Below are 14,525 nucleotides of genomic sequence, written 5' to 3'. Positions count from 1 at the left end.
AAAATTACCTTTGCATAGCCTTGTCAGGCATTGCACATTTTTACAGATTATAATATTGGTGTAAACTGCAATTTTTCAATTAACTTTCTGTCTAATAAAATAAGTGCATGTTGATATCTTGTCTTTGCATTGTGTTAACAATGAATCATTTGCTAGTATTCTTCTATGAATGAACTTAATGCATGTTATGTTTTCTGGGTATAGTTTCATTTTTAAATGTGGGATTTTTACCTATAGGTTAGTATGTCTATCATTTGATCTGGAACAAATGAAAAAGAACAAAAAAACTATATGACTTTTTTCAGTTGACCCTAATACATTTTCAATTAAATTTGTACTAATTTCTATGATATGAAGAGTTTATTTTGCTCATAATAGATTGTCAAATTGATAGAAATACTAGAAGGTATTTGTGTTTCAAGAGATTCCCAAGGTCAGGGTGTTCAGATTTTACATGACTTTGGTATAACGGTAATGGAAAAAAGGATTATGACATTGCTTTAAAGTGTAAAATTAGATTGTATTTTTGTCCCCCGGCACAGCACAGAAGGGTACAAAGAAATACTGGTGTCCTTGTGTCTGTCTGACGGACACAACTCCTCAGAAACCACTCAATGAATTTTTTTCAAATTTTGTAGAAGTTTTAAGTCACCATATATAGTTCATCATAATGGTTAGATGTCACTAGAATTAAAGAACAATAACTCTGTCAAGAATTTTGACGCGAGAAGCTAGGAAAATTAGTAATGGTAAAAATTTCAACTAGTAAAACTATAATTTTAGAATCAGATTGGTCAAATTCTGAAAAGGCTCTGCCACCTAGTGCCTACGAGGTTTTTCTTTTGTGTAACTAGAAAGGCTGAGGAGTTCCAATTGTAAAATTTACCTGTGTTTTTGGGAAACAATTCATGACTACACACATACCTTTGGAATTTCTTGACTTATTTTGGAATGGATTTAGAGATGGTTTTTTTTTTGGGGGGGTACTTAGTTTGGCAGTTATTTCTTATGGCTGCTTTTATGGTCATAGCTAGGATTATGATTATTTAGTGCTTAATTTTAATTTGCGAGAAAGTTGACTGATATATACATATATCTGAAGGAAGGCATAATACCTTGGATAGAAAAACTTAAGCTAAAATACTTCTACTGATATGAAATCCTTGCTATGACATTTGCTTTATTTTGCTTTTAACCAAACCATTTCAGAACATTCCTCTCCTACCCGCCATCATTTCACGTTTCACCAGTGTGAATATGGACTTCTCCATCAGTGTGACAATTATCAGGAGTGTTACATCCCTCGACACTCACACAGTAGAATTGGTACCTGTAGGTGTATTGAGGGGTACCAGTTTGATCTTAATCATCAATGTGTTCTCATAGGTAATACTCTGCAATATATTTTACTGCAATCAGCAAGTTGTTTTAAAGTTCAGGTTTTTGTTTCACAATAGTATATATGAGCTATGTTTCGTAAACAATCTCAAAATGAGAATTTCCTCACATCCTTCCTCAACACAAAATTTTACCAATTTGTTGAGGAAGGAATTAAGGAAAAAGATCAATAGCAGTTTTATTTTTCCAAACCTTTAGAGATCAGTTGTTATGATAAGTGTTTCAGAGACATAATGCCAAATAAAGAAAAATGTTCCTGGTTCTATTCACATCAGAGAAAAAAATTGTTGGCAAGTAGGGATTTTTCTTTTCTAGTTTACTCCACAAGATGTAGTCAAACTGCTTTAACCTCAATATGAGCTCAGATTCTGTGTTTCCGTACCTTAATCCTCCATTTAAGACCATGATGACCAAATCATGTAACGGTAGAGGTAGTAAAGACTATGGTCATCCGTGGGACCAGAACCGCACATATTGTTTTATTTAGTCTAATATACTTTTTGACTTGTGAATTTCCTTATTTTTCAAATCATTTAGGATTCCTGCCATCGAGCAATAGCATGTAGAACTGTATTTTGATTTCAGAGTGTGTTTAGAATACTCAATTCAATAAGAATTGATCAAATCATAATTGGCTTCATGCATGCATCCTTAGTGTGATTGTGGTAACCATGGTAATATTGTTGTCTTTAGTACTTTTTCTGTCCAATACATCTGGTTGAATGATTACCAATATTTGCTGCCATTTTTGTTTTGGTGGTTTCTGTATATATTTGTAGTATTTACTTTTCTTGCATCATGAAAAAAAAAAAACCAAAATGCATGACCCACTCTTGAAAGATCACAGATCATAGCATGCAATATCTCATTTCAGGTATAATCCAACAAAAAACTAAAAAGGAATTTATAAAGGAACTTTCAAAAAATGAAAATATTTAATGGTTAGTCAGAAATTATAATTAAAATTTGTGGTACATGACTTACTTATGTAGGATGGGTCTTCGGTAGGGTTATTGATGTTGTGATGTTTTAGATGTGAACATTTCAGTGAATTCTACAGTCTCACCAGTTACCTCATCATCTGTTCACCACAGACGACAGTGTGAGTATGGGATTATTGGCCAGTGTGATGACTACGAAGAATGCTTCATTCCTGCCGATTCTCACAGTCGAATAGGCATCTGTGTTTGTCTTGATGGTTTTCTGCGAGATGATAATTATACATGTGTTAATATTTCTCTAGGTATTGCGACTGGGAGTTTATATTATGTTATGATAACTTTGTTGCTTGTAGATTATATAGTTAGTTACTAACTTCTATGGCCAAGGGGAAATTACTTGTGTTTCTACTTATAACACCTCTATAGGTGCTGTTAGACAATTGATGCTTTTGGACTTATAGAATGTTTGAACAAATCATGTGTAATGATAGACTGAATGATTTAAAGATGAGAGAGGAAACACTTGTCCTTTTTTCTTGGCCAAAAATGTGGACAACTTTTTCATGTGGGAAACAATTCATTTTTATATCCTCAAATCCTTATCTTATCTGAATAATATTGCAGTAACTTTGGAAAACCACAATAGAAAGTTATTTCACAGAATAGCAAATGTGGGAAAACCTTGGATTTATTTTAAGGGCTTCAAGTTTGGAGGCTTAAGCATCAGTCCATATAAAATTTAGACACTATCTACAGTAGAGGTGATTCATGGTGTAGAAAACCCACCAAACAAAATTTTTTGGTCTATATATACTATATTTTTACATAGTAAGTCTGTATTTTTGAGAAAATCATAAATTTATCTCCCAATAAAATCAATTACCAGCAACTGATTGGGTTAAATGTAACCAATAATAATAAGTTATTGAATAACTATAGCAACGTGTCAGTTTCATACACAATCCATGGATTTTTTTATCTCGAAAGTGTGACAACCAAATAAACTAAGACTGGTTATGTAGTTTGTAACTGTTTCTGAATTAGAAACAAAAATGAATTGGCTTGGTTTAATGACCTCCTGCCTCATTTTTATAAAGACTACTCCTTAAAAAGGTAGACCTAGGGTAAGGGACACAACTCCTACAAATCATTGGAACAGTTGTATTCAGCATTCTACACCTATGTCATGTAAGCATCAAAGTAACTTGGACTGATTTCATTCTGTTTCAAAAAAAAGCTTGATAGGCTTTGGTGAAATTGAATACCGTATAGCAGGTTATTTTCGCGGGGCTAAATTTTCGCGATTTTGAAGGCCATATATCTGGAAGATATTTTCGTGGTTTTTTTTTTGTGGTCTGAAGAGGTGTGACAAAATATTTTTGCGGGTGAAGTCCTATGTATGCATAATTTTTACCATTGTTTCAAAAATATTAGAGTCAAAACATGACAATTTTTCCCTTACAATAAAACTTTGTATAGGACACCCTGAATGGATTGTAATGTTGAAACTAAAGTTGTAAGAAGTACAATATTTTATTAATTAGAAGATAAAACATACATGCAAATAAAACACATAAAATATATCATTTAATCCAGTTAAAATTTCATGTTTGTTCATTTTGATCGTGACATTCGGCAAAGCGGAAGTTCGTCCTCAAGCTAATCGTCTAAGGCAACACTAATACCAGTTTCCCTAAACCCACTTTGGATAATTTCCGGACTGTTTGAGATGTACTGAAAAATCTGAACAAGCCATTTTGCAGACAATGGTTTAAGTCTAGATAAAGATAAATCCACCTGATTGACAATCTCACACTGCGCTGCATTTTTGTCACTGTCAAATTGTTTCACGATTTCCTCTGAGTACCATTTCTCATGCGAACCATGAAGATGGTATTTGACTGCCTTTTGTACACTCACATCCATGGGTTGTAATTGATCAGTACAACAGGCGGGAACATAAACAACTTTGATGGTTTTTTCGTTTAGGAACTCCAAGAATTTGTCTCCCATTTGAGCTCTAAAAACATCAAAAATACAAAGGGCTTTCTGGTTCAACGGTAAACCCGCGAAAATAACCCGCTATACGGTATAATACAAACGTATCACGGATTTCAAAAGTTATTTCCCTTACCTGAGGTCTAATTCCTTAAAATCTGTAAATTGTCAAAAATGTTGACTTTACCCTTCAAATACCTGTTTACTTGGAGTCAAATATAAATGTTGTCTAAACTGTCTGAAAGGAAATTTATAGTGAAATATGTCAAAGATAAGAATGAATTTCTATTTTTATTGATGTGGGATTCCTCCATCATCTTCAGACATTTATTCTCTAACCATGAAGTTGGATTTTTATATACTGTACATTCAGAAATTATTGTAATATTTTTAGGATTTGAAAAAAAAAATAACTGTAATGGTTTAAATCTCAATTGTTCGAACTCACTAAAAAAAATATATGATAATCATAAAGATTAAAATTTAGAAAAAAATGACAAAATGCATTATTTATGCGTACAATAATTTCTGATTTGATAGTAGTTGTGTGTTTCAGCTAGTTCAGTCGTAAAGTATGAGATTTAACATAATAGTAAGCTACTGTAAACATTGCTATTTTCAAGGATGATATTTTTAATGGCTCTAACAAATAATCATTTTTTTTTTTGGGCGGGGGATATCGATTTAGCCATTTCTTGAATGTATTACTTTATCATGTTTATGAAAGAATATCTTAATAGATAAATTGTATCCCCCCTTACTGCAGAAGTTTCAGAGATCTATTGTGAAGCTTAAGTCTTGTCAATAATACAGTATAGACATTCCCATATATCATGAATTTCTTATTCAAAATTTGTTTAAAATCAAGATCACAGAATATTCAGGGGATACCATGCTTTCTGCTGCCCATTTTCACCTTTTTTGTTCAATCTTGAACTTAGGAAGAATTTTTAAGCTAAAAAATTCCTGAAAAATTATGTTTCATTAACATGAATTTCTTCTTATTCACCAAATTAAGACTGATCCCTTTTCAGTTAATTTGGTATAACTGCAATTAAAAAATGACAATGTGATTTATTCAAGAAAAACATCAGTATAATGTCTTGATCTTTCTTATATCACCTTGTATTCAGGTAGATCAAATAATTTGGTGTCTATTACATACTAAAGCTGTATGTGTTTAAAGTAAGCTGGAAATTCTTAATTATCTTCATTTGAAAGATAAGCAATATAATTTGGTTGAAAGAAAAGAATGTGATATTTGTAATGTGTTAAATATGATATTTTACATTACTTCACAGTGAAACCTGTTTTAATTGAACCCAGAATACTGTGCAAGTACTTTAATTTGTGGATACCAATTTTCGTGGATCAGGGAAGATACACCAGTTTGTGGATTCTTGAAATCATGGTTGTGAAGTTTTCAGTATACACATCAATGGGAATTTACTATTCATTTGGAACCAAATTTCATGGTTTGACCTACCTACTAAAACCACGAAAATCGGTACCCCACGAACAATAGTACTTTCACAGTAGTTCAAAAACATGTAAAAACCAGACACTTTTAACAGTTAACTTGTATTTTGAACCTTGGTAGGCCCTGTCGTAACCTAACCAATTTTAATGTCCAAATAGGGTTTAGACAGAAAGATTGGCCTGATTCAACCTGAAGAGTACCATTTATAACTAACTTATTGGATATTGCTTGTTACCTGTAGATAAACTAGAAAATTACCTGTATTTATGGTATTGTTTGCCCTTCTGTTTGACTTATAAAAAAAAATTATCAAATTATCTGGTCTAATTCAGGAATGCTAATAGAAGCCAATTTTCTTCTTAATTGGAGATTAGAAACTTGAATATTTTTCTTTTGTTTCAGAAGTAATAGAATGTATCTTTAGCTTTGTAATTTGTTTCTGAGCTGTATAGGAGAATATGGTATGGTGTCCCTGTAGTAAGCTTTTAGAAGTTTACATGTAACTGAAATCAGTAAATGAAATTTAATTCAAATTTGTTTTACTTAAATCTCAATAATCTTTTATTCTGTTATATTTTGCTACTTAAGGAGAAATATGGTTTCTGACTAGTTCAAGTGAGTGATCCTGTTTCTCTTATAAGAAAAATGTCAGTGTCTGAAAAAGTTATTAATCTATGAATGCACAAATTATTTTCCCCTTGATCCTTTAATTATAGAAGGGCAAATATTACTTTATTGATGCCAGCAAGGCCAACTTAAATAACTTCTTGGTTCTCAGTTCTCAGTATCCATTCTCAATTTTTTTTAAGGTGCATCATTGCCAATTTTTATTAAATTAAAAGCAAATAAAATTCCTCATCATTTCTTCTTAGGGTATGAACAACATAAAAACCACATACCCTCGTCATTTTTTTTTGAGAGGCATTGTAGTGAAAAGATATGTCTCCCCTTAATTGATTTTCACAAAAATGATCTGAGAACCAGCCTAGTTATAATTGGCCTTGTATGCTGTACTTATTGCATTGGTTTTATGTATCTGCTAGTTTCTATAGCTGTGGTGTAGAAAACTGGTTATTTACTAATTCTGTTACCTGAAATTTGCACTTTAATGGTGCTTACATCTTAAAATCATAAACAGGAATTTTAATAATCATAATGGTTATCTATTATAATATCTCTGTTATATTTTGGTAGTTAATATATTAGGTTGAATAGAATACCAAAATTTATCACCTTTCCATGATTTTTTTTTCTGAAAAATTGTTTTGCTGATTTTATCTTTTGTATGGATGAGAAATATTAAACTTTGTGTATCCATGCATATATTGTTTTTTATATTTAGCTTTTCTTTGTCGTTTGTTAATTAACAATATCTTTTGAGCAGGTATTGTTGTCAATGTCACCTTTTTATGTTGTATGGTTTTATCCATATCAAGGCTTCCAACAACTACAGTTTTAGATAATTGATTGATGGTTTAAAAATATGTTGTTTTTTACTATACAGTAAATGCTGCTTTTGGTTTTTTCAGATGACTTGGACCTTTCAGCAGCCAAGAGGGTAAGAGATTATTTTCTATGTATATTTGTACATCAGTAATAAAATTTATAAAGATTTATAAAATTTGCTTGTCTAACCAATTTACTTTTGGTTGTCAAATACTTCAGTTTTTTTTATGAGAAATGTATATTTAAGATTACAGAAAAGCGATTTCTTTAAATTAAATTCGGTTAGTAAAAAAGCTGTCTAGAAATTTCAAATCATTTCAATTTCCTCATGTAATTGCATGTTTTCAGAAGCTTATATCAATGACATCAGGACCTCTTGTGTTGTTTGTAAAATTACATCACTGTAGTGTCTTTTTTTAGAATAAATCTCAGACCCCAACAACTCCCACAACTACCACATCTGCAACAACGACTCAGAAAAGTAAGTCAAGTTCATCTTGGAATAGATTCAATGGAGAAATCACTCCATAACATTATTGGGAACATTTTGTAATCAACATTTTGTCTGCCTTCAACTAATGTATCCAATTTAAGGAGGTAGACCTAGGGTAAGGGACATAACTTTTGAAATCAGTGATATGTTTGTATGATATTCAATTTCACCAAAGCCTTTCAAGCTTTCCTTTGAAATAGAATGAAATCAGTCCAAGTTACTTTGATGCTTACATGAGATTGATATAAAATGTTGAATACAAACATTCAAATGATTTATAAGAGTTGTGTCCTTTACCCTAGATATACCGCCTTAAACTGATACAAAGTTACACTGTACATGTAGTGAAACTTCCAGGATTTTTAACTTTAGTTCAGGCAAAATGACCAAATAGTTCTGAATGAGAAAAACAAACTGAATGAAGAGTTTTGGTATCTGAACCTATGGAACATCTTAGCCCACAGACAAGTTGTCCCAAGTCTGCTGGAAGTGGATCATAATTGATAGGGCCTATCTATCTTAAAATTTGTCCTCTTACAGATTAAACCTGCCTCATCTATCTTAGCTATCTGTAGTATTTCAGATAAAATCAAATTTACTTTTAACTTCAATATGTTTTAAATATTATAAAAAGTAGAATAAAATTCCAATGTCAACCACATAAAAATTGGCCATGAAATTTTTGACAGATAATGGACACTTATGTTGATTATATTCTTAACTTGTTTAATTCTCGACGTAAACAAAAAGAAGTACAATATCCAGAATATTGTAGAAACATTTATTTTTGAAGGTTTAAAGTTTTGTGGTTTTTAATTAAACACTAATTTTGTTGGGATTAATTTTTATGGTTTTTAACATTGAGAAGACTTATTCTGATTGTTGGTAGATTTTAGATGTGGTTTTTATTTTGTTGTTAATTCTTATCCTGATACTAATTAATACCCAAATTACAATACAACTAATGCAATGATGGTTTAGCATCAGAATTTCATTCAGGGGTAAAAAAAAGGAATCTCACACTAGCCTGCAGCAAGCAAAATCCATGATGGGCAAGTCAAGTCTTACAGCAAGAACAGAGTTTTTGAGCCACATAATTCTGATGTTTTTTTTCCGTCCAAAAACAAATCACAAGGGCAAATAAACTTCACTCCAGACCAGTTCATTAAAAAAGATTTAGCTAGTTTTCCTTTTTCTACCCCTGCACCATACAAGGAAATAAATATCCATTAATAATTATTTCATATTTCCTTTCCAGTCATATACTTGACAGTATCAGCTGGAGAAAATAAAGTAATACAGTTACCGAAGAATGAGGTTACATTGAATGCATATGTCATCAGGAAAGGAGATGAAGGTAGGTCACAGTTATTGTAGAGGAATGAATTCATATACTCTTCTCTTGGCAGACATATTTTGGTATACAGCTGCCATCTGTCTGTGTCTGCCTTATGAAATTGATAATTGATGCTTTCAGTTATTTTCATATTTTTTTGGTAGAATGTATGTCTAACAAATGAAACCATGTTCAGTTTTTCATCATTTCTATACCCTGCCACACTGAGTGTCTTTCGAAAAGTTTTGTTTCCGTTTGTACTTCTGTCCATCCCATGATGGTTTTCAAATGATAAAACTCGAGAAAAGATTAATTTGGTTTTTTTTTTTTTAACTTTGAACAGTTGTTAAGTGCTATAAAACACAGATTAAGATCAGTTGTCAACAAAATTCAGAATGTAGTTTTTGAGTAAGGCCTTTTTGAACATTTTGCCATCCTCGTTTTTTCACCATTTTGCGGTGTATCATTTAGTGTTCCATTGATGTCCTTTTTTATATTTTTTGCTCATACATGTTAAAACAAACTAATATTTATTAGAAATATTGAATTTATTTTAAAATAAAAAAAAACTTATGAAGTAATTAAAGAAAACATTATATGGGTCAGTGTTATGTTTCTGATATGTTTGTATTACATGCTTCAGGGAGTAAGTTTAATTATGAGTGGGTGTTACTCTCCATGCCTGATGGGAAAGAAATTGGTAATATGGTGGGGAAAAATACAGACACATTACAGTTATCTAAGGTAAGTTATAATGAACACTTCTAGGTTCAATTTTCAAACAAATTTTTAGTAAAATCTTTTTATTATTTGCTTCTCAATTAAGTATTTTTCAAGGAGAAATATTATATAAACGAATACATATGTTCCTCATTGGAGAAATGAAACAAAATGATTTTAAAAAGGTACGATTATGAATTTGTTTTAAATATTTATTGAGTCGTCAATCAAAACTATGTAATCCAGGGAACTTTGCACCATCTTTTTTTTATGATTTTTTTTCATTAATCTAAATTCGTGCAGTTTTAAATTCATGGTCTTTCTCCAACTTAGTATAATGTCCTTCAAAAAAATATTCATGACAGTTTCATTTTTCGTGTTAAAGCAATAACTGCAAATGTAGCGAAAATTTCACGGTTAACAATAAACACGTTTTGATGTAAGTCTTTATAATTTTTCTTACATTGGTCAGTGTAACACATTAGTAATGCTTGCATAAAGGTGGAAAGAATGATTTCACCAGAATTTGTAGTGTTTGAACTAAGATAAATTCAATTTTTTTTTTTAATGAAAGGCAATTGAATGTTCAAATTTATTTCTTATTACAGTTGATTGAAGGATTGTACACTTTTAAAATACATGTAACAGGACCACATCAGGAAGGTGAAGCTTTTGTTAATGTAACAGTGCTGCCCCCTGCCAGGAAAAATACTCCTCCTGTTGCTGTCATCAAGCCTGTCAACCAAGTTGTTAAACTACCAAACTCCGCCATACTTGACGGCTCTGGTAAGTAACTATCAATATAATTGGTATACATGTATGATATCAGAGGATAAGTCAGACTTGACATCATGGTCCAATTTAACAGATAATCTGTTTGAACTAAAAAATCAGAAAGAGTTGTCTTGTTGAAATTGCCTACATGTTATGTGCATGTAACTATATTGACTTAGGTCACCATTTAAACAACAGCAAAAACAATACATATGAAATTCTTTTTTTGCATTAAAGAAGGTAGTTAAAAATTTTATGAACTCATGTAATGTTTACAGACAGTACAGATGATGATAAGATAGTGAAGTATCAATGGGAGGAGAAAAGTGGGCCATTACAAGAACACCAGCTTAAAGATGATACAGCCATGTTGACATTGAAAGATCTGGCTCCAGGCAGCTATCTTTTTGAGTGAGAAATCATTTTATTAGATTGTATACTTCATTATCTTAGATACTGTTTATTTAGATCAACTAAATAACAAAATTGAATTGAGCTTACCTTTTATAAGTCCAAAAATAACTGCCCTTTCTTCCTTTAATGTTTGAAATACATTGTACAGTGATACCTTCTAAACTGAACACTGAAGGCAAAAAACTTGTATAAACTAAATACTGAAGGCAAAAAACCTGTCTAAACTGAACACGGCAGACAATAACCTATCTAGACTGAATATTGAATGCAAAAAACCTGTATAAACTGAGCACTGAAGGCAAAAACATGCCTAAACTGAATGCTGAAGGCAAAAACCTGTCTAAACCAGACACCGAAAAAAAGGTTTGTATAAACCAAACACTGTTTGACAAATTTTCATAGCAGTTTTAATGTATATTGAAATATTGAATTGGACAAATTTTATGGTTCAAAGTGGCTCATTATAGGCAGGTTTCACTGTAATAATTAAAAATGGAGAGGATGTATATAGGCCTAGCCTGCTATCCAATCCTATTCATTTTAATTTATGAATAAAATATGTTTAAACTAATAATTGAAAATGTTTGATTGATTTCTTTCAGATTGACAGTTACAGACTCTGATGGTGCTTCTAATTCTACTGTTGCTAATGTAACTGTCATTAAAGGTAAATATTCTTAGAGCTTGTATCCAGGAAGATTGGCTTGACACTACTTCACCAATTGGAACCAAACTTGGGATGAATGTTCTTTTGGGTATCCTGCTTAGAACTGATGGGATTATTGATCTGTCAAAAATATGGCTACTGTTACTAAAAATAGAACATAGGGCTCAGAGAGTAGTTTTTCGCTTATTTTATCTCCAAAACCATTAGTTTAATCCAAATTCTTTCAATTGCTGAAATGAACCTTATTGTAAGGCCTGAAAAAGTCTCCAGGGATAAAAGTTGTCAGACGACTCCTTGTAAGATTGCCCTTGAATGGGGAAAAATTACCAGGTGAGTGATTCAGGCTCTTGGGAGCCACTTGTTATTGGTAGACAACCAGTGGTACAATTTTTTATTGACAGTACCTGAATTGATCCTTGCAACAAATTGTGATCAGTCATCGTTCACTGATCAGTTTTCAGTCAGTCATAGATCCATTAAACCAATCCATTAAACTGGTGGTCGCATCATGTGACCCCAGAGCGGTCAATATATTTAATGGATTCCATTGTTATATTTTTCAATTTTACACATATTAATAACATAATGCAGTAGATTTAAATATTAATTAATACTTTTATTTTACATTTGCTTTATTTTTAACAGATCATTCATCCTTTTACATAACAAAACTGTAATCAGACTGGTCACCAGTTATCGGTTATCAGACCACTCCGAAGGAAGGAGGGTATACTGTTTTACCCTTGTCTGTGTTTCAGTCTATAACATTTCTTTGGCACAGTTTTCTAAGCAATTAACATTCTCAGTGGCTTGAAATTTTAAGGCATTCTTCCTGTAGGTATACCATATGGTGGGATTTATTTTGGACAATTTTGACAACTTCCTGTTTACTGTGGACTGAAAGCAGGGGTATCACTAGTGAGTCATTGCTCACAGATTTTATGTTTTTTGCTAGATTGTGTGTCGAAATTGTTATCAATAGAAAATTAAATTGATGGGTGATGATGACTTTGGCATGCCATTGTTATACATGTATAATGATGCTAATGCTGTACGTAAGTAGTATTCTGAGCATACCTGTTACAGTGTATTTTTCCTTATTCAGAGACAGATTACCCACCCAAGGCAAATGCAGGTTCAGATGTTATCATTCGCCTTCCACAAACGTCAGTGATATTGAATGGTAACCTGAGTACTGATGATAAAGGAATCAGAGAATATGAGTGGATTAAATCTGCTGATGATAAACTGACAGCAGATATGACGGTATGGTGTCTTGTTTACTTTTAAGGAGATACACTTCCCCCTTTCTCAAAAACTCAAGAAATGAATAGGAACTTGTGTATCTTGTAGGGTGGAAAAAAAACCTAGTAGTACTATGGCACTGTAAGTGAAATGAGATGTATAAATAAGAAGAGGAGTAAAATTATGTACAGACATTGCTGCGGTAAAAAGCAACATCCCATTTGTTGACTCAAATTATAGTTTTACCATGTACTAAAAATGGGGTGCAATACAATGTATATATATCATATGTATGTTGATTGTCATTGTTATATGTATTTTGGACTTTGAAAAAAAAAGATGGAGGATTGGGGTGCAGATTTTAACTCACAAATTTTTTTATACTTCTATTGAAAAGGTGACATGCTTCTATTTAAAAAAAAAAGTCTTTTTTCTCCAGGGTGTGAGGACCCCTTATCTCCATCTGTCTAACCTCCAAGAAGGTGACTACATGTTTACACTTAAGGTTACAGATACAGCTGGACAGACTTCATCAGCTGATGTTCATGTCTTCGTTAAGCCAGGTAAAAAACAATTAAAACTTTAGTTGTTGTATCAGACTGCAATTACATATGTTACATATGAAAATTTACAGATATAGATTTGTAGTAATATGGAGAAAATTCCCATGTCAATTTAGTTTTTTGTGGATTACAGCCAGTTTTGCCTCTTTGGATTTATAAAAAAAATCATGGAAAGTAGAACCATGCCAAAAATTAACTTCAATGAATTGGCACATCACTTTGTTTGTTTTTTTCTAACTAAGCCTGTGAAAAGTAGTAACTTTTCAGTAACTTTCAACTCCATGATCTAACAACTCAGGTCTTACCTGAAATCCTCACGTTACACGCTGTAGAAATTTTAACATAGATATTTTTCTCTGCTTAGACTAAGAGTAATCAAGGGAACCAAGATTCTAGCGGAAATCTAAAAGAATGTAATCCAGGGACAAAGACCAGACATAGAAAATAGTCAGACACAACAAAGAACATAAAGTAACTAAGATTATACATACAAAGTAACAAAAGTAAATGAGCAACTCGGACTCCACTAAAAACTGGGAGCATGGACCAGATGCACTGATAGGGTAAGCGTCCTCTGCTTTTCTAGAAACACCCGCCGAGTTGCTCATAAAAAGGCAAGTTCGGGGTAGACAAATGAGGAAAGGAAAACTATGACACATTGAACAAAGCAGTTTACATGGCGCAGATGGATACATCGTAAAGATCCACGAATTCATGACAATCATAAAACTTTTGTAGTGATGACTTCAGTCTTGTAGCAACATAACTCCAGTTCCAGTAGCCTTATTGTAAGAAGTCTAGCGCAATACAAAAAGTTTGCAAGCTCTGGCATAACGTATGAGTTTTGATATGAAAACTCCATAGGCGTGTTTTTATCTCAATATAATTACTTGTTATGGAATGAGTAGATGAAGATTGATACATGTACTGTGAGAGTACTTTTATTCATGGATATCAATTTTAGTGGATTGCATACCAATTGTTGGTTTGTGGATTCAGAAATTTGAGGTTTCCACAGTACAAAGAAATGGAAACTATGTATTTTGTTGG

At 32.1% G+C, this 14,525-nt stretch overlaps 1 protein-coding gene across 6 annotated transcripts in view; it reads left to right on the top strand.

The window, feature by feature from the left end:
* The window catches only part of LOC148598528 (dyslexia-associated protein KIAA0319-like protein), a 47,590-nt gene that overhangs the window by 20,671 nt on the left and 12,394 nt on the right, over positions 1-14,525 (top strand). For 3 of the 6 annotated variants that reach the window (XM_088560743.1, XM_088560746.1, XM_088560744.1), the window contains exons 8-18: positions 1,210-1,386; positions 2,447-2,641; positions 7,347-7,375; positions 7,684-7,744; positions 9,015-9,113; positions 9,736-9,836; positions 10,421-10,598; positions 10,865-10,997; positions 11,603-11,667; positions 12,773-12,933; positions 13,352-13,475. In XM_088560743.1, coding sequence (XP_088416869.1) covers positions 1,210-1,386; positions 2,447-2,641; positions 7,347-7,375; positions 7,684-7,744; positions 9,015-9,113; positions 9,736-9,836; positions 10,421-10,598; positions 10,865-10,997; positions 11,603-11,667; positions 12,773-12,933; positions 13,352-13,475 — 1,323 coding nt within the window. The remainder of the gene's footprint in view (positions 1-1,209; positions 1,387-2,446; positions 2,642-7,346; positions 7,376-7,683; positions 7,745-9,014; positions 9,114-9,735; positions 9,837-10,420; positions 10,599-10,864; positions 10,998-11,602; positions 11,668-12,772; positions 12,934-13,351; positions 13,476-14,525) is intronic. The other 3 variants (XM_088560747.1, XM_088560748.1, XM_088560749.1) reach the window with 3 other exon arrangements.

Source organism: Perna viridis, chromosome 14, assembly GCF_037379345.1.
Source record: "Perna viridis isolate PV_CMFRI_1.1 ecotype Kerala chromosome 14, ASM3737934v1, whole genome shotgun sequence".
NCBI classification, from domain to species: Eukaryota; Metazoa; Mollusca; class Bivalvia; order Mytilida; family Mytilidae; genus Perna; species Perna viridis.
Note: the sequence above shows the minus strand (reverse complement) of the source record. Positions and strands in the feature narration are given on the sequence as shown.